This window comes from Capra hircus, chromosome 28 (assembly GCF_001704415.2).
Source record: "Capra hircus breed San Clemente chromosome 28, ASM170441v1, whole genome shotgun sequence".
NCBI classification, from domain to species: Eukaryota; Metazoa; Chordata; class Mammalia; order Artiodactyla; family Bovidae; genus Capra; species Capra hircus.
The window spans coordinates 20,606,341-20,624,358 of NC_030835.1; the positions used below are offsets into that span (position 1 = coordinate 20,606,341).

Consider the following 18,018-nt stretch of genomic DNA (forward strand, 5'->3'; position numbering starts at 1 on the left):
ACCTTTACACTTTTTTGGTCCACACTCCAGTTTTAAATCTATTAGAAATCCCATTGACTATACCTCAAAACATCTAGAATCAGACATTTCTTATGCCCTCCTCATTAGCCACTCTGATCCAAGCTTCACTGTCTCTTTCTTAAGTTGTTAGGATAGCTTGTTTATCAACACCTTAATACTTCGCTGCCCCGTCTGACTGTAGCTACAGTCCAGTAACTGGAATGTTATTTTTGAATCGGATCATAGCCCCTCTCTATGATGAAATATCCAGAAACCTTCCTCTCCCTCACAATACAGGCCAAAGTTTTACAGCAATCTACAAGGTGAACTGCTCAGATGTCCCTCTCTGATCTCATCCTGCTATTCTACCCATTTCAAACCCTGCTCCAACCGTCATGTGCTCAGTCGTGTCTGACTCTTTGCAACCTCATGGACTGTATCCTGCCAGGCTCCTCTGCCCACGGAATTTTCCAAGAAAGAATACTGGAGCAGGTTGCCATTTCCTATTCCAGGGGATCTTCCTGCCCCAGGGACTGAACCACATCTGTTGAGTCTCCTGCATTGGCAGATGGATTTCTTACCACTGCGGTACCTGGGAAGCCCTCTGTGCTCCAATCATACTGGCTTTTTTGCTTATATCAAGTATTCAAGGTAAATTCCTCTCTCCTAAACTTTGCATTTGCCACTTCTGCTAACTGGAATGCTATTTCTCCAAATAAAAACATTGCTGATTCTCATATTCTTTAGGACTTTACACAAATTCCTCAGTCAATCCTTTTATGACAACCCTGTTCAAATGGAAATTCTTTCTCCCCCGCTTATTCACTGCTACAGTACCTAGAACAGTCCGAAGTAGTGCTCAGTAATATTTATTGAATGAACTACTTAAAGTGATGCTGAAGCTGACGAAGTGAGACTTCAAGGAAGTGATGTCATTTTATCTGTGTTGAGTCAGTGGATTGGTTCACAAGAACATGCTTTGGTTTTATACTTTTTTTTTTAAGTATAAATAGAGGGGGAAAAAAAAATACCAAGAAATACTGATAGGTCACTTTCTTGTTGACTTATAATTCTGGCAAGGATATGGAATATACTGTGTCTTCTTTGAATTCTAAATGAACTATATAAAAATAATTAGCTAATTGGATTGACTGGTATCTGATCTAAAGTTTTCTTTTCATAATGCCTCATTCTCAAAAGAGCAGCAAAGACGGAGCTGCAAAGGCCAACTGCAAATGCAACTGCTAATGAAAGTTGCGGACAGAAAATTATCAGAGTCCATAAATCTTACCTAAAAGGGGCAGTGATGAAGCCTTACTATTGTTTGTCATTGAATTATTCTTCCGCTTGATTCGAGGAATAAATTTCTTTTCCACAGCCCTTATCTTATGTGCCAGAACCTCTGTCATCATTGCTGCTCTCTTCTTCCCAGAACGAGGAATGGGTTGAGTAAATCGCATTCTTTTTTTCTGGCGGGGTGCAAGGACCATGATGGCCCCAGATTTGATCTTGGCTTCCATTCCTTCCCTTGATCCAAACTCATCTGTGTCTGAAAGTTTATAAAGAGGAAGCACATGCAGCTGCTCATCTTGAGGAATAACACCAAATGAGCGGTTATCTTCTCGTGTTAAAGTGCAGACCTGATAGGAAGAAAACATGAAATGGGAACCAGAGATCCTGCACATTCATCACAGTTATTCCTACCTTCTTAGTTATTCCTACCTATTTATTGTTGCCATTGTGAAAGGGAACTATTTTCAATTGGTTACTGTGATAGGTTAATTCATTTTGGAAAAATAGTTTATATATTGTTACTCAATGATATTCAATGAGTAACTTATCAATTGTTTTTAAGCAGACCAGTATAATTTTGAGTTGATTTTCTAAGTACATATTATCCATGTTTATGCATTTTATATTTTAAATATTAAGGCTTGTTATATTTCTTCTTGTTCCACAGTTAATAGTTACTGAATTGTTCACTATCATCATATTAAATAGCAACAAATAAAAGATATTACTTCAGGCTACAAATCACACTATTTCTTACTATTTGAATAATGTCACATTCCTTGGTTAGAGGTGCCTAAATCATGAGGAATTTTCTAATTTGCTGTGATTTCCTCTATGATTTTTTTCACTTCTGCTTGTAAGTGAAATTTACCTACACATATTTTACCCTGCCCTGTTTGTCAAGTTTTTTTTTTTCTCTTCTTCATTAAAAAAATTGACAGATATTAATGAAGCAAAAGAAGCCCAGGAGATCTCATTTTCTAGCAGGACTTATATACCCCAATACTTTTAAAAATTAGCTGAAATATTTTATCTGGATAAATAATTGCTCTGCTCCATTTTGATTTTAGTTAGGAGTTTAATAACAGTAAGTCTGTCTTTTTCTTGGATGTAATATAGGACTTTTTAAGAAAATATGGTCTTGGACTTCCCCAGTGGTACAGCGGATAAGAAGCCACCTGCCAATGTAGAGGACACCATCTTCGATCCCTGGAATCAGGAAGATTCCAGACACCAAGCAGACGCAAAGCCCACGTGCTTAGAGCCCATGTTCCACAACAGGAAAAGCCACCGCGATGGGAAGGCCACACTCTGCAATCAAGAACAGCCAATCGCCATAACTAGAGAAAGCCATAACGAGCAAAGCCACGAAGACCAGCACAGCCAAAACTCAATAAATTTAAAAAACAAAAATGATGTCTTGAATATAGCCAATCTCAGCCTTCTCTCTACTTTATGAGTTATTTTTGAGGTGGGGGGGAGGCCCAACAGGAAAAGAACCTATGTTTACTTATGGCTGATTTGTATTGCTGTATGGCAGAAACCAGCACAGTAATGTAAAGCAGTTATCCTCCAACTGAAAATATAATTTTTTCTATGTTTTTCTATTCATTGTAGAGAAATGAAAGTACAGGGAAATGTAGGAAATTCCTGACTCTGGCACATAAAATTATATTTATCATAAATTAATATTTTAATGGTAATTAGTTTTCAAATGTCATTAAAGACCCATCAAAAATATATCCAATGATCTCATTATTTTTCATTAAAACATTTCTTCCACAACTAAGATCTCTTTCTAAGACAGCAAAGTGTTCTAAGACTGGAAACGGCAAGATTTGATTTCTCCAAGTTGATAGAACTTGATGGATACAGATGATAAAGTATGTTAAAGGTTTTTAAAGTCACATGCCTTCCTAAACATCTACAGCCACATTTACCATCAAGGCCTGAAACACTGAACTCTTTTTGGTGTAATTTGTTAATAATTTAAAAATAATCATCTTTAGAATTAGAATATTTCATTTATAAATGTTTACTTCAATTTATTTGGTCACAGGGAGACTAAGAAGGGGACAAAGACAGGAGCATAATTACAAAGACCAGGGAAACAAGGAGGAAGAAGAGTTGGCAGAAAACTTTCAGTTCACATTTTCAGAGATGGGGAAATCTAGCATCATGCCAAGTTCTAGGTATGCGCCTCATTGCATGAGCAATAAGAGGAGTACAAAGATCAAGCACTGAATAATACATAAGAAAGAAGGGGAACAAAAACTTAGTTTGATTCTCAACCTAATCCAATCCGATCACAAATAATTATCTCTAATGAAGTAACTCATGGAAAATGTACTAGCCAAGCAAGATGTTGAATTATTCTTCAGCTAAGATTCATCGGGATGGATTTGTAAAATTTCAACATTTGAAAATAACATTAGTCTCAGAGACCAGAGTCAACATCACGAAAACGCATGATAGACAGAAAAAAAGTTGTTTTTGCTCCTTAATCTGTTGCTGATAGACTGCACAGACCAAAGAAGGAAGGAAGACTGCATTTTGATGGATCAGATGGTACACTTTCAATCAATCAAAGTGGGACAATCATAGCTCTGTCTTCAAAGAGGCCAAACTGGTATAGTTCAGAAATAGAGGCAATCACTCTCTGTTTTACTGAGTAAAAAGATATCTACTTGAAGCAAACTCATTTCCCATATAAAAGGACTACTGCATGATCTTTCCTGAGGTCTTCTCCTTACTTTAAATATATTTTGATCGAGTTCATGCTATAAGCATGTGATTGTTTTCCATAGTTGTAAACATAACAAGCACATATATGTGCAAATATTTCTTCTAAATATTCCTACAAACTAGTATTAAGAACCAACATTTAAATTTTGGCACACAGTTCCCTCACAAATCCCCTGAAATACAGGGGAATTCCTTAGTGGTCCAGTGGTTAAGACTCCACATTTCCAGTACAAGGGAGATGGGGTCCTATCCCTGGTCAGTGAACTAAGATCCTGCAGCCCGTGATGTGGGGCGAAAAACAAACAGATGGCAAAAAAAGAAACATTAACTCGCTTAACTTCCTACCTACCAGTTTGATAGCAGAGAATGGTAGCTTTGAATAACCATGTATTCCTCCATCCCAAAAAACCTCCCACAATATATAATTTGAGACATTCAAAAAAATATATCAGGCTGGTTCTATAACTTTTGGGGAGCACTGTTGATATCAGGACCTCAGCTTGAGAATATGTTGATGGAGCCTTTAGAATTGAAAGCTACCCAGGTACATACCACTGTGCTCCCATTATTCATGTTGTGAATGTCCCTGTGGGGATGGGCACAGAAGTCTAGGCAAGCAGTGACCCCAGAGAAAGGACGACCTTCTTTCTTCCCAAGCCGACATTCTCGGGCAATATGTTCAAGCGCCACCTGAAGAGTAATGAATTACCCACAGTTTTAAGAGACAAAAAGAATCACCTTCAATAAAGATAAAAATCACTTTATGACTAGTTTATAACTTAGTTACACTTATTATTTCAGAGATTTGGATTATCATAGTGATTGTGTAGTTTAGTAATATTAAGGGTAAAGAAATTGAGGAAAAGAAAAAGAGAATTTGAGGGTACATGAATTAGAATGACAATCACTGAAGGCAATAGGAGGACACTAATACTTAGTGGTGGATAAATAAGAAGAGTAGCCTGAAATATTTCATCAGGACAAAAGACTAATATAGTGCTTTGATCATGCATCCAGTGTTCAAGGTCTATAAAACCAGTATAGAAAGGCAATTTGTAACTGTTTAAAATGAAAGGTTGGAGAGGCACCCTGGTGGTCCAGTGGCTAAGACTCCAGGCTCCCAGTGCAGGGAAGCCAGGTTTGATTCCTGGTCAGGGAATTATACCCCACATGCTGCAAGTAAAACCAAAGATCCCATGTGCTGCAATCAGGACCTGGCATAGCTAAATAAATAAAGAAGCAAATAAATAAATAAAATGAAAAATAAAATGGAATTGGGCAGAGACCTTGTTATTCATGATAATACAAATAAATATTTGAATTTTTATCATATATTTAAAAAATATGCACCCCTGGTTATGTTTTTCATTTTCGTTTGCTTTTTGGCCTACTTGCTCTGTTTGCAGGATCTTATTTCCCTGACCAGAGATAAAACCTTTGCCCTCAGCAGTGAAAGTGAGGAATCCTAACCACCAGACTACCAAGGAATTCCCTGGTTACATTGAAAAAGTATTTTACACTTATTTCTACTTGGTCTGCTATATGATTCACCATTATTTTCTCCCAATATATGGTTATCCTTTTCTTTTCTTTTAAAAATGTGTTTTCCCACCTCAGTTTTACTGAGATATTACTGACATACATAACATATGTAAGATTAAGGTGTACAGTGTGATCACTAGATACACGTATATGTTACAAAATGATTACCACAATAAGGTTAGTTAAACATAATTATAATTTTTTGGTGTGTAGAGGTATTTAAGACATAATTAAAACTTTTAAGTATAATATAATATTATTAAATATAGCCAACAAGCTGTGCACCAGATCTTATCTTATTGCTGCGAGTTTGTACCCCTTGGCTAATATCTTCTGATCTCCCCCACTTCCCAATTTAATTAAATCTCATTGTGGATATTTAATTCAATTGCCACGAAAAGAAAGTGAAAGTGAAGTTGCTCAGTCCTTTCCTACTCTTTGCAATCCCAAGGACCATACCCTACCAGATTCCTCTGGCCATGGGATTTTCCAGGCAAGAGTACTAGAGTAGGTTGCCATTTCCTTCTCCAGGGGATCTTGTCAACCTATGGATCAAACCCAGATCTCTTTTTCTGCAGGTAGACACTTTACCATCTGAGCCATCAGGGAAGTCCTCAATTGCCATAATACTGTTTTTAAAAAACACTAGATAATTTTTAAAACTGTCAATAAAGATCTACATTGAGGTAAAATTTAAAAAACAATTTCTGTTAACAAGGACATTGTTTAGACGTAAATTTCAACCATGTTTAAAAGCTCTATATAAGGTCCCAAAACATACCTGGTTTTGATAAGCAGCTGGAGCATACTGCTTATAAATTGGAGCTAATTCTGTAGCCAAACTCTGTAAATTATCTTCAAGGTTTTTTTCCTATAGGAAAAGACAGTCCATAAAAGTTGTTTCATAATTACATACGAGTGATGAATTTATATAACATATGAAAATGAATTATACCTCATTGCTGATATGTTCGTTGTTGGTGCACAGTTCATACTTACCCTGATAAGCTACCATAGAAAATGACATGATTGCTACCATAAAATCTAAATTATTAGTCATTGTTATGCTTAGATTTAGTCTTTTGAAATTAGAAGTCTATGTTATCAGCTAATGAGAAATCTAACTGATGTTAGAGGTAAGTTACAAAGCTGCTCACGTCAAAACAAGAACCACATTTTATATTTATTCAATAGTAGAGGGCACTTGAAGTAAATCAAGACAACTTTCCTGGTGGCAAGTGGAGATGTGGAAGAATTCTTACAGAGAAACAAGGTTTTATAACAGAGATGGGAGAGCAACACATATAAGGCACATACTGTGTATCAGATCCCCGTGCTAAGAGCTTCAAATATAATAAGTAGGCAATAGGCTGTCTAAATCCAGTGTTTTCTTTTCTACACAGTAATGTCTACAAACTGAGGAAGATTTGATAGAATTGTGGAGAAGCCTTAACACTTTATCAAGATTCTGGAGTCTAATGATAGTAGAAACATGTAAGACTTTTTTCGAAGGAAAACTGTCATAACAAGAGTAGTAAAAATGCCACTGATGACAGAACGAGGCATGGAGGAGAGAAAGGAGACTTTAGTAACATTAGCTGGAAAAACATTGTGATAGTTTTTCAGAGATTGTATCCTAAATCAAATCAGAGACTGATAAATGGTCAGTCACAAAAGACAAGTGATGAACTGACAGCAATGAAGGGCTTCAGAGGTTTGAAGGTGTCTGTCTCATCTATGATCTGGTAGATGAGGAAGGAAAACCTTCCTGTGGATCAGTTCACCTCTGGTGCAGCAAACTATTATAAAAACCAAAGCCACATAGCAATGTAGACATGGGAAGTTAATTCTTGAGTGCTTTATAACAAGACTCAGTCTTGGCAACTGCAAAGCACCAGTGATAATCCTTTTAGTTTCCTACTCATTTCAGTTGGTGTGTTCATTGAAAAGGAAATTCATATACATAGGGTCTATATCTAAATTGCTTTCTTCTCTTCATCTGTCTATTTACATATCTGTTACTTAATGTAGCTTAATAAATATAGTCAGGGAGGTCAGACTACTGACAAAAAAAAAAAAAAAATCCTTCCTGGCTATACTGACACATAATTTGAGGAAAACTTCAGAATTACTATTTAAATGGCTACTTAAAAAGACTTTATTATATTTTATTGCACTTGAGATATTGGGTAAGGTAAATTGTGTTTTATTGCTAGAAGAATGTTATGAATCATTCAGTGTCACTAGTCAGATTGGGCAATTTTTTATCTTATGAACTAACATTTCATACAAATGAAATAAAGCAGGTAAATAGAAAAAATTAAAACTTAAATAGATGATTATTGTTGAATGCAGGTTCTTTATCCATATCATAAAAATCCTTACTTTCTAACTGTTTCATTAGAGTAAGTGGGTGTATTGGAGATCTCCTATTAGATCTTTACATAATGGGGCTCACGCTCTACATCCCTCTGCCCTTCTCAGCCTATACCTTATCTATCGGGTCACCACCTCCACATCAATGCCTACAACTACCACCTGGATCACATACTAACCCTGAGGTTCTTATCAATGACCAGACAGCCTCATTTGGATTTCTCTTAGGAATCTCCAAGCCAGTGCATCCAAACTGGATCGATAATCTGTCTTCTCTATAAACCTAGTCTTGCTTCACCACACCCTTAGTCAAAGAATAGCGCCTAGTTTTAACAACCAGTCCAGAACTACTACTTATCGTTTCTTCTCTCACAACCATATTCTAAGTCACTACTATCCCTTCTTTGGACTATTCTAATAGCTAGCCTATCTTGCTAAATCAACTCTTGGCTAACTCCAGTCCACAGAGCAGCCACAGACATCCCATTAAAAAAAAAAAAAAAAAGGTATCATTATATTACTCTCTGCTTTAACATTCTTCAATGATCTCCCCCATATTCTTAAAGGCGACTATATGCACCTCACTTTCCCTAGCCTGCTGAGCTTTACAGTGGTCTTTTCTCAGTTCCTGAAAAGAGGAATGCTTCTTCCTGTATTATAAACACTACATAAACATTACTCATTGTTAATAATAACCATAAGCAAAAACTGATCATCCATTTAATATATGAGTGTTATAGAATATAGCATCTTCATTAGATAATTATTTAGAAAAAATTAACTTTTTAACGTTTATTTTAAGGAAGAATTCACATCTCATTATCTAATATTCTGATCTTTGAACATGTTACCTTCTCATTATTAGGTATTTTATATGTCCTATACATATTTTATATGTATAGTTTTCTCCCTAAAGGTCTCATAAACTTGTTTGATTTCTTCTAAGGTATTTTATCTGCAAAAGACAGTGCTCTTTAGCGTGATTTCCCTCTTTTATTACAGTAGATGGGAACTCTAGAGAAAACAAATAATTTTGATTACTCTTGAAAGGGATTATTTACTTATTCTGAGCTTTCCTGAAAGATGTTACATTCCTTGTATTATAGATACAATTAGAGTAATTTCTGCTGCTTTATTTTGTGTTTCCTATTTATCTTATATCCCAATTAGATATTATCTTATATCTCAGTTAGACTTTTTAAACTAACCTTGCTGACTGATGAATGGTTTTCCACAACTAGTTCAAAGGTTATAAATTATATTTGTAGTCATCTAAAAATTTTTAAATATACACTTCTCAAATACGTTTTTCTGACAATATTTAGAGCAGTATTTTCCAAGCTGTGGGACATGACTCTTTAGCGGGCTAAGAATTCAGTTTGGTAGGTCAAAACTAGAATTTAAAGAAATGAAATTTTATTTAAAAAAATGTTTTTGCCACATCATAGTGATCCTCAGCAATAACTATCAGATATTAACTTTTAATACTTAAATATTATTTTTGTTATATGTAATAAGGCTAAATGTTATTCTGTGATAGTTTTATCTATTCATTTGAAGATATATTTTTCCAAATAGTTACTTGTAGTATAAAATATTTTTATACTCTTGGTCACAGCACAAAGCTTGAAAAACACTGATCTTGGAGTTAATCACTATCTAAAATCTCCCCACTCCAAACAAATCATGAAACATTGCCACGCTTAATTTATATAGGTGCCCCACCCCCTCCCATTGCCTACCCACCCCTGATTTGAGAAGAGTATTGAATTATACTTATAGGTTGTTATTTCAATTAAAAAATGTAAGTACTCAACTTATTTAATTTAAACTTAACAATAAGGTTGACTAATTTCTTTGCTCACCATGGCCTCGTGTTCCGGACAGATTGGTTCCGGTTTCATATATCTTCTTTCTGGATTACGTCCTTTAGTAATTCTTTCATAGTAGTGCTGTGGGTAGTAAACTTACTGAGTCTTTGAAATGTTGGCAAATAGCTTTATTCATTGTTCCTACTTTGGCTGGGTATAAAATTCTAGGTTTTTTTTTAACAGTGATTCTCTTTAGGGTGAGGGAAGGAGGGAGTCAGGGACAATCGGAATTTGGGTTGATAATTAAAGATTTTACCTACATTATTTAGAATTTTAAACTATTTTCTTATATATATATATAGACACATATAGTTACTATTTTGTCACTACGTTCTAATATTAATTTTTTACAATTTAAAAAATTTTTAAAGAAATGTACTTATATATTAATAAGTGTAATTCATAAGTAAAAAGGACACTTACGTGTAAGGGAGAACTTGGATCAATTCTAAATCTTCTAGGACTTGGGCTTCTACCAAATTTGCAGCCATTGAAATACATACTCCATGAACAGCCAAAAGAGAAGGAAGCTCCACAAGTCTCTGGATCAATTCCTTGACATGTACAGGTACGACTGTAAGATGATAATTGCAAGGGAATGAACTGATAAAGTAGGATAATACCTCAAACAGAACATTTCAGGTTCATATATGTATAGAAGCAAGGATGGATAATGAAATTATTTTAATATACCTATTTCATTACATTTTTTATCTAAGGTAGTGTTAAGCTAATAATACTTGAATGTAACTAAAGCTTCAATTAAAATGTTTGTTCAAGATTGTAAATCCAATAAAAGGCAAGAACCATACAGATCTGAAATATACATAACCTTGTTTGATTTGGAGATATCCAAGGTAAGGAAATAAAGGGCCTGGATTTTAATCATAGATCAGTTTCCTATCAGAATTTGAAAATTACAGCACCTCATTGGACTTAAAAATACAAGCAATTAAAAAATACATTTTTGAAAAATGATAAATAAAAGAATATAGAAATTTGAAATCAAAACTATATTTAATTGTGAAAGTCAGGAAAATGCTAAATACGAAGGAGGAATAGTTCAATTATTCTAATTTTCACTAAGATAAAATATATACTTTAAAGGGAGCAAAAGACTACAATTACTTGAAAAGAAAAAAATGAGATGCAAAGAGTATCAAAGAAGAGAAACTTTAAATTGCAGAATTTCAAAGAAGTCAAAAAAGTAGAAAAATGTGCAGTGTTTAGTTGCTCCGTCATGCCCAACTCTTTGCGACCCCACGGACTGCAGGCCACCAGGCTCCCCTGTCCACTGGGATTCTCCAGGCAAGAATACTGGAGTGGGTTGCCATGCCTTCTTCCAGGGGATCTTCCCAACCCAGGGATCAAACCCAGGTCTCCTGCATTGCAGGCGGATTCTTTACATCTGAACCACTGGGAAAAGAAGAATACTGGCTTCCCTGGGGATCTCCAGGGGATCTTCCTGAACTGAGAATGTAGTTTAGCTATTAACTATGAGACCTAAAATTGGCTCCTCAACAGTCAACATCACAGATAATGAGACAAAAAGACTTTAAAATAGCTCTTAATATTATGAACTGAATGTAGTATTTTTGCCAATAATTCCTGAATTGAATTAGGAAGACAATCAAAAATTGAGCAACAGTTTGCAAAATTATCTTGTCCCTTTCAAAAACACAGTGCTACGAAACACTGAAAAAAGACAGATATAAGTATCAAGGAACCCAAAAGACAAAATAACTTATTCCATCAAATCCTGGGTGGGAGAAAATTAGTATGCAGTACATTATAGGAAAGTAGATGATATTTAAATTAGAAAATAGCATTTTATCCAAGTGAAATAGCCTGGTTTTGATAATTGTACTGGTACTTGGTACCTGGTTTTGATAATTGCACTGTACCTCATTCTCTGAAGTATTATTTAGAAGTAAAATTTGCAATTACTTCACAAATTATCCAGAAGAAAGTATAGAAAAAAGCAGTAATAATAATGACATGTAAACTTATGTGTATTGTGTGATTATTTGTGGAATTAGAAATAATGATTCCACAAATAGGTAAGGTAAGGGGTGTATAAGAATTCACTGAAGTATTCTTACATCATTTCTGTAAATATAAATTTTTTAAAAATAGGCTGGATCTACATTGAGTAAAATAGCATAAAACTTACTTATGAATTATTGGGAAAAGTAAGCTTATATGTACACAATTTACAATAGTTTCTTTATATTAGAGGTATTATTATTATGAAGCCACATAATAAAATAGAAAAATTATGTATACATATTTATTGGTATTAGAAAAATAATAAAAAGGATAATGAAATGATTTTAAGCATAAAAAAAGTACTCTGGAAGATATACAAACAATCCTGTGAGGAGGTTAGAGAGGGGATATTTTATAATTTATATAATGATGTTTCTTTTGTTAAAAAAGAGAACTTTTTGAGGAAAACCATACAAAACACTGTTGAAGAACACAAACACTTGAACAAATGAAAAATCTGTTAATGGGATTGTAAGATTCAACATCAGAATGATGTCTGTTTATTCTAATTTAATATAATCCCATTAAAAATACCATTAGATTTATCTTAAAACTAGACAAATTGATTATGAAGTTCATTTGAAAGCAGAAACTTTTTTAAAAAGACTTGAAAAAACAAGAATGGTGAGCTAGTCTTACTAAATATTAAAATGTATAATGCCTCTATAATATACAGAATTCATAAGAAAGAGGATTTGATTTTTGTATAAATTTAGTATTTCAAGTCAAAGGGGAAAAAAGAACTCTTTAGCAAGTAGAGTTGTGATAAATGGAAAAAAGAATAGAAATGGATCCCTTCTTCTCACTTCTGTCTAGCATAAATCTTAAAGGATTTCTGTTTTAAAAATTTCTCATTTCAACAGGAAATAAAAGAAAATATGGGTGAATTATTCTAGAGCTCGTGTGAAAGAAAAATGGTCTTAAATATCACTTAAAATTCAGAAACAGTAAGGGAAAAGAGATATAATAAGTTACATTTTTAAAAAGTCCCTGGGACTGCAAGGAGATCCAACCTGTCAGTCCTAAAGGAAAACAGTCCTGAATATTCATTGGAAGGACTGATGCTGAAGCTGAAACTCCAATATTTTGGCCACCTGATGCAAAGAACTGACTCATTTGAAAAGACCCTGATGCTGGGAAAGATTGAAGGTGGGAGGAGAAGGGAACAGCAGAGAATGAGATGGTTGGATGGCATCACCAACTCAATGGACATGAGTTTTGAGTCAACTCCGGGAGACCGGGTGCGGGGGGGCCTGGAGTGCTGCAATCCATGGTGTTACAAAGAGTCAGACACAACTGAGCGACTGAACTGAACGGAACATACAAAACTAAGTAAATTTGCTGTACAGTTGAAATTAACACATATTGTGAATCAACCATACTTCAGTGAAATTAAAAAACTAAAGAACAAATAGCAGATACTCTTACCATATGAAAAAATATTCAGTCATAATATGAAAAATGCAAATCAAAAGAAATTGAAGACATTCATCAGAGAAGGCAATGGCAACCCACTCCAGTACTTTTGCCTGGGGAATCCCATGGACGGAGGAGCCTGGTGGTCTGCCGTCTATGGGGTTGGACCATGGGGTCGTGAAGAGTTGGACACGACTGAGCAACTTCACTTTCACTTTTCACTTTTATGCATTGGAGAAGCAAATGGCAACCCACTCCAGTGCTCTTGCCTGGAGAAACCCAGGGACGGAGGAGCCTGGTGATCTGCCGTCTATGTGGTTAGACAGAGTCACACACGACTGACGCGACTTAGCAGCAGCAGCATCCCCTATTAAATGGGCAAAAATCAAGTTTGACTACAATGAAAGCTATAGAAAAACAGATATTCCCGTACATTGCTAAAGAAAATGGAAAATGGTACAATTCCTATGGAGGAGCTGATCCTTTATAGAAAAATCTCTCTCTTTCAGACTCCAGGGCTGAGAAGGATCAGGTGTCAAAATGGAAACAAAGAAAGAATTAAGGAGAATATCCTAAAATGGCCGTAACTCACTCTGAAAAACAGTCTCCCTTTTAAGCAATGTTCATTCTTTCCAGTTGCATAATACCTAAAATTCTGTCCTCATCTATAATATATATATGTCTATTACTCGGTAGTCAATTTAACAAGATATAAAACTGATGTTAAAACAGTATAAAACAGATTTGATTACTTTTCATTGAGCGTGCATCTTCGGTCTGTGGGATGACCATTGTATGACTTGAGACTCTCGGTAAGCTGTGAATACAGTTTGTCAGCCATCGGGAGAGGAATGCCGTCCCATACCATGATGAGCACCACCATCACAGCTGTTGGACAGTGGTGGCCTGTGCGCTGTCGAACCAGACAAAGAACTTTCTCTTCGTCGCTGCTTCTTCTTAAAACCTGCCAAAACAGAATGTATACATTTATGGAAAACAAGAAACCTAATGTCAAATGCAGTAGATATTGCTTTTAAAGTTCTTCATCACTACATTCTAGTTTTCTAAACTTACTATTTCTTAAAGCATTGACGCCTGTAAGGCCTTTAGTTGTTAGACTAGCTGCCTCCATACAACTCATCACAGGGTATCCAAGGTTACTTGACTAACAAACAACAGGCTGAACAGAAATCTGTCGAAACAGTTTGTGTTTTATTTCACTGTTGACACAGTATTGCAAAACAGACAACAGAGAATCCCATGGAAAAGAGCCTAATTAACTCATCTGCTCTTCCATAATTGCCACAAGTGCACAAATCTAGCTAAATGGAAATAGCCTAGTACTCCCAACATTAAAAATAAACTCTGAGCACTGATATTTAGCATCTGAGAAAAATTATGGATATTTGCCTTGGGCAAATGGTTTTGCCATATAAAAAACAATTCATATGTACATAAAGCAATAATCCTGCAATTTTTCCCCATGCACCCACAGATAGTTATCATACCCATCTTAAGATTAAGATGTTCCAGCTGACAGAGAATACAAATTATAAGTAATTTTGAATATTTAACCATTTTTTTTACACTGCATCATACACATGGGTAGCTAAAAACAGATTCCTAAGTATTTAAAATACTGTCCAGTGGTCCTAGTGTTTACTTTTGTTAATTAGATTTAATTACTATGCTTAAAACTCCTTCCATATATCACAAATTACAGACTAATTAGATCAATCAGTATGTAATCAGTAAACGATGAAACTGCCCACCCCTGTGACGACAATGGAGCACCCAATAGCATAATTAATATTCCATTTTGTTGCTATAATATTACAAAAACTTGAGATGAAACTTCTTAAGATGTTAGTTACCCAATATCACTTTCTTCTGTCACTCCAGATGGTTAACAATCATTGCTACCAAGGCATCCCTTGAGTAGAGTTGGCTTTAGGACCTTCCCCCTAAACACAATTATTTACATTAAAAATTTTTTCTATGTTTTTATGTCCTTTTACAGCCAAAAAATACATTTGCTTCCAAATAAGCTCAAATGCAAAATGATATTGTATCAAACAAAGTCACACCAGATAATCTTCATGCTGTCAAACCAACAAAGTTATAGTCAGAGTCTTTGTGTAAGAAATGCTAAAAAGCTATTTATTCATTGTATTTGTGCCTTTTCTAGATCTTCCATAGCTCTTTCAGTGAATGAAAGAAAATTAAGCATAATGAGTCTCTAAAAGTTTCAATAAGCTGCTTAAGTATCACTATGTTATGGATATTTATGTTCACTCAAAATTCAAATAATGAATGCTCAATCTAAGCAATGGTATTAATAGAGCCTCTGGGAGATGGAGATGATTAGGTCATGAGGAGGAAGTTCTCACTAATGGCATCAGTGTTCTTATAAGAGACCCTTTTGTCTCGTTAGCTCCTTCTACCTTTTGAAGACACAGGGAGAAAAAGGACCCACCAATCATGCTGGCACCCTGATCCTCAACTTAAAAACCACAGAAGTGTGAGAAATGAATTTCCTGTTTAGAAGCCATCCATTCTGGTATTTCCTCTAGTAGTCTAATCAGAGTAAGACAAATATTAAACTTGTATGAAATGTTTGAAAATTTTAGAAATATTATTGAAAGAAATTAAAGACCTAAATAAATGGATATACTATTTTCATGGAATAGAAATTATTATAATTATATTAATTGCCCCAGAGTTTGTTGCTAGATTTGATACAATTGCAATCAAAGTCCTACTAGAATTAGTTTTGTTTGGGCATGGAAATGGACAAAGATTTTGGAAAGTTTACATGTAAATGCAAAGGACCAAGAAGTGGAAAAAAAGGAACAAAGACAGAAAAAATGATTAATCAGGTAGCAAGACTGATTGCAGAGATATGATAATTAAGACAGTTTAGTACTGGTGACAGATAAGGAGATCAATGGAATAAAACAGAAAGCAGGAGAGCCATATATGTGTGGTCACTTGACTATGACAAATGACACTGCAGTCCAATGCAAAAAGGAATCTTCGCCATAAATTGTAGTGGACAGACATCCATATGGGGTGGGGGGGGAATGAATCTTCATGCCTAATTCACACCAGTAACAAATTATACTGTAGATCTAACTATAAAAGATAAAACATTAAGTTTTTAGAAGAAAATACCTTCATGACCTTGGAGTGGATATAATATTTTAAAACAGATCACCAAATTTAATAATTATAAAGGAAAATGTTAAGAAATTGGAATATATTAAGAACTCTTGTTCATCATAAATATTAACTAATAAAAGATTAAGAAAGCATAAAAGCAATCAATACCATGGGAGGCATATCTGCGATATATATAAACAACAAACTATTCTTACCCAAAATATATAAAGAACTTCCTCAAATGAGTAATAAAAGCAAAACAGAAAACTGGCCAAGAAAGTTAAAAAAACAAACACACACAAGACAACATCCAAACAGATGATGAGCATATGAAAATATGCTCAACATTATTAGTCATCTGGCAAAATAAAAAAATTCAAAAGCACTACACATGTGAATGGGGTTTTAAAATGGTTTAACTGCCATGCAAAACAGTATGAAGTTCCTCAAAAACTTAAAACTAGAACCATCAATCATATGATCTAGCAATTCCACTTCTGAATATATACCAGAAAGAAATGAAAATGAAGTCTGAAACAAATCTTTGCATTCCCATGTCCATTTCATCATTATTCACAAGAGCCCTGAGGTAAAAGTGACCCAAATGGTTATCAATAGATGAAAGGCTAAACAAAATATTGTATATGCACACAATGGAATAGACACAAAGGAAGGAAATCCTGTCACACACTGCAAATGAATTAACCTTAAGGACATAATTCAAAATGAAATAAAACAGTCATGAAAAAACAAACATTTTATGAGTTATCTAAAGAAGTCAAATTCATAGAAACATAAACTAGAATGGTGTTAGGGGCAAGGGTGATAGAAAAATAGAGAATTGTTTAATGGAGATAGAATTTCTCATTTGCAAGAAAACGTTCGGGAAATCTGTTTAAAACTGAACTATACACTCAAAAATGGTTAAGATGGTAAATTTTTTATTATTGCTATTTTACCACAATTTTTTTTAAAAAAAAGAAGGGAAGAAATGAAAAAGAAAATGTCGTGTTGAGAAAGACGTAGAGCAACTTGTACAATATTCATGAGAATGCAAAAACAGATAACCATGTTGGAAAACTGTATTGATTCAAGTTGCACATATGCGATGCCCCCCCACCATCTCCTAGCAATTCCACTTCTAGGTATAAAACAAACAGAAATATATTTTTGTATTTCCCAATGAGAGGGCTTCCCTGGTGGCTCAGAGGTTAAAGCATCTGCCTCTAATGCAGGAGACCTGGGTTAGATCCCTGGGTCAGGAAGATCCTCTGGAGAAGGAAATGGCACCCCACTCCAGTATTCTTGCCTGGAGAATCCCATGGATGGAGGAGCCTGGTGGGCTACAGTCCACGGGGTCGCAAAGAGTCAGACACGACTGAGCGACTTAACTTTCAAAGACAGCACCACTATTCATGACTACCTCAAACTGATAACAACCCAAGCATTAACCACCAGAGAACAGCTCAATGAGATGAGAATTATCTACATTTACAAAAAACAATGCTTAGTCTCACAATTATGACGTTTTAAGAGTCGATGTATGCAGAAGACTACATACTGC

The 18,018-nt window shown here is 34.9% G+C and overlaps 1 protein-coding gene across 3 annotated transcripts in view; it reads right to left on the reverse strand.

The window, feature by feature from the left end:
- TET1 (tet methylcytosine dioxygenase 1) overlaps nucleotides 1-18,018 on the reverse strand; it is a 137,442-nt gene that overhangs the window by 7,937 nt on the left and 111,487 nt on the right. For 2 of the 3 annotated variants that reach the window (XM_018042482.1, XM_018042481.1), the window contains exons 7-12: nucleotides 14,045-14,256; nucleotides 10,251-10,401; nucleotides 9,822-9,908; nucleotides 6,362-6,451; nucleotides 4,591-4,728; nucleotides 1,292-1,640 (exon numbers count right to left, since the gene is read on the reverse strand). In XM_018042482.1, the coding sequence (XP_017897971.1) occupies nucleotides 1,292-1,640; nucleotides 4,591-4,728; nucleotides 6,362-6,451; nucleotides 9,822-9,908; nucleotides 10,251-10,401; nucleotides 14,045-14,256 (1,027 nt within the window). The remainder of the gene's footprint in view (nucleotides 1-1,291; nucleotides 1,641-4,590; nucleotides 4,729-6,361; nucleotides 6,452-9,821; nucleotides 9,909-10,250; nucleotides 10,402-14,044; nucleotides 14,257-18,018) is intronic. The other variant, XM_018042483.1, reaches the window with a different exon arrangement.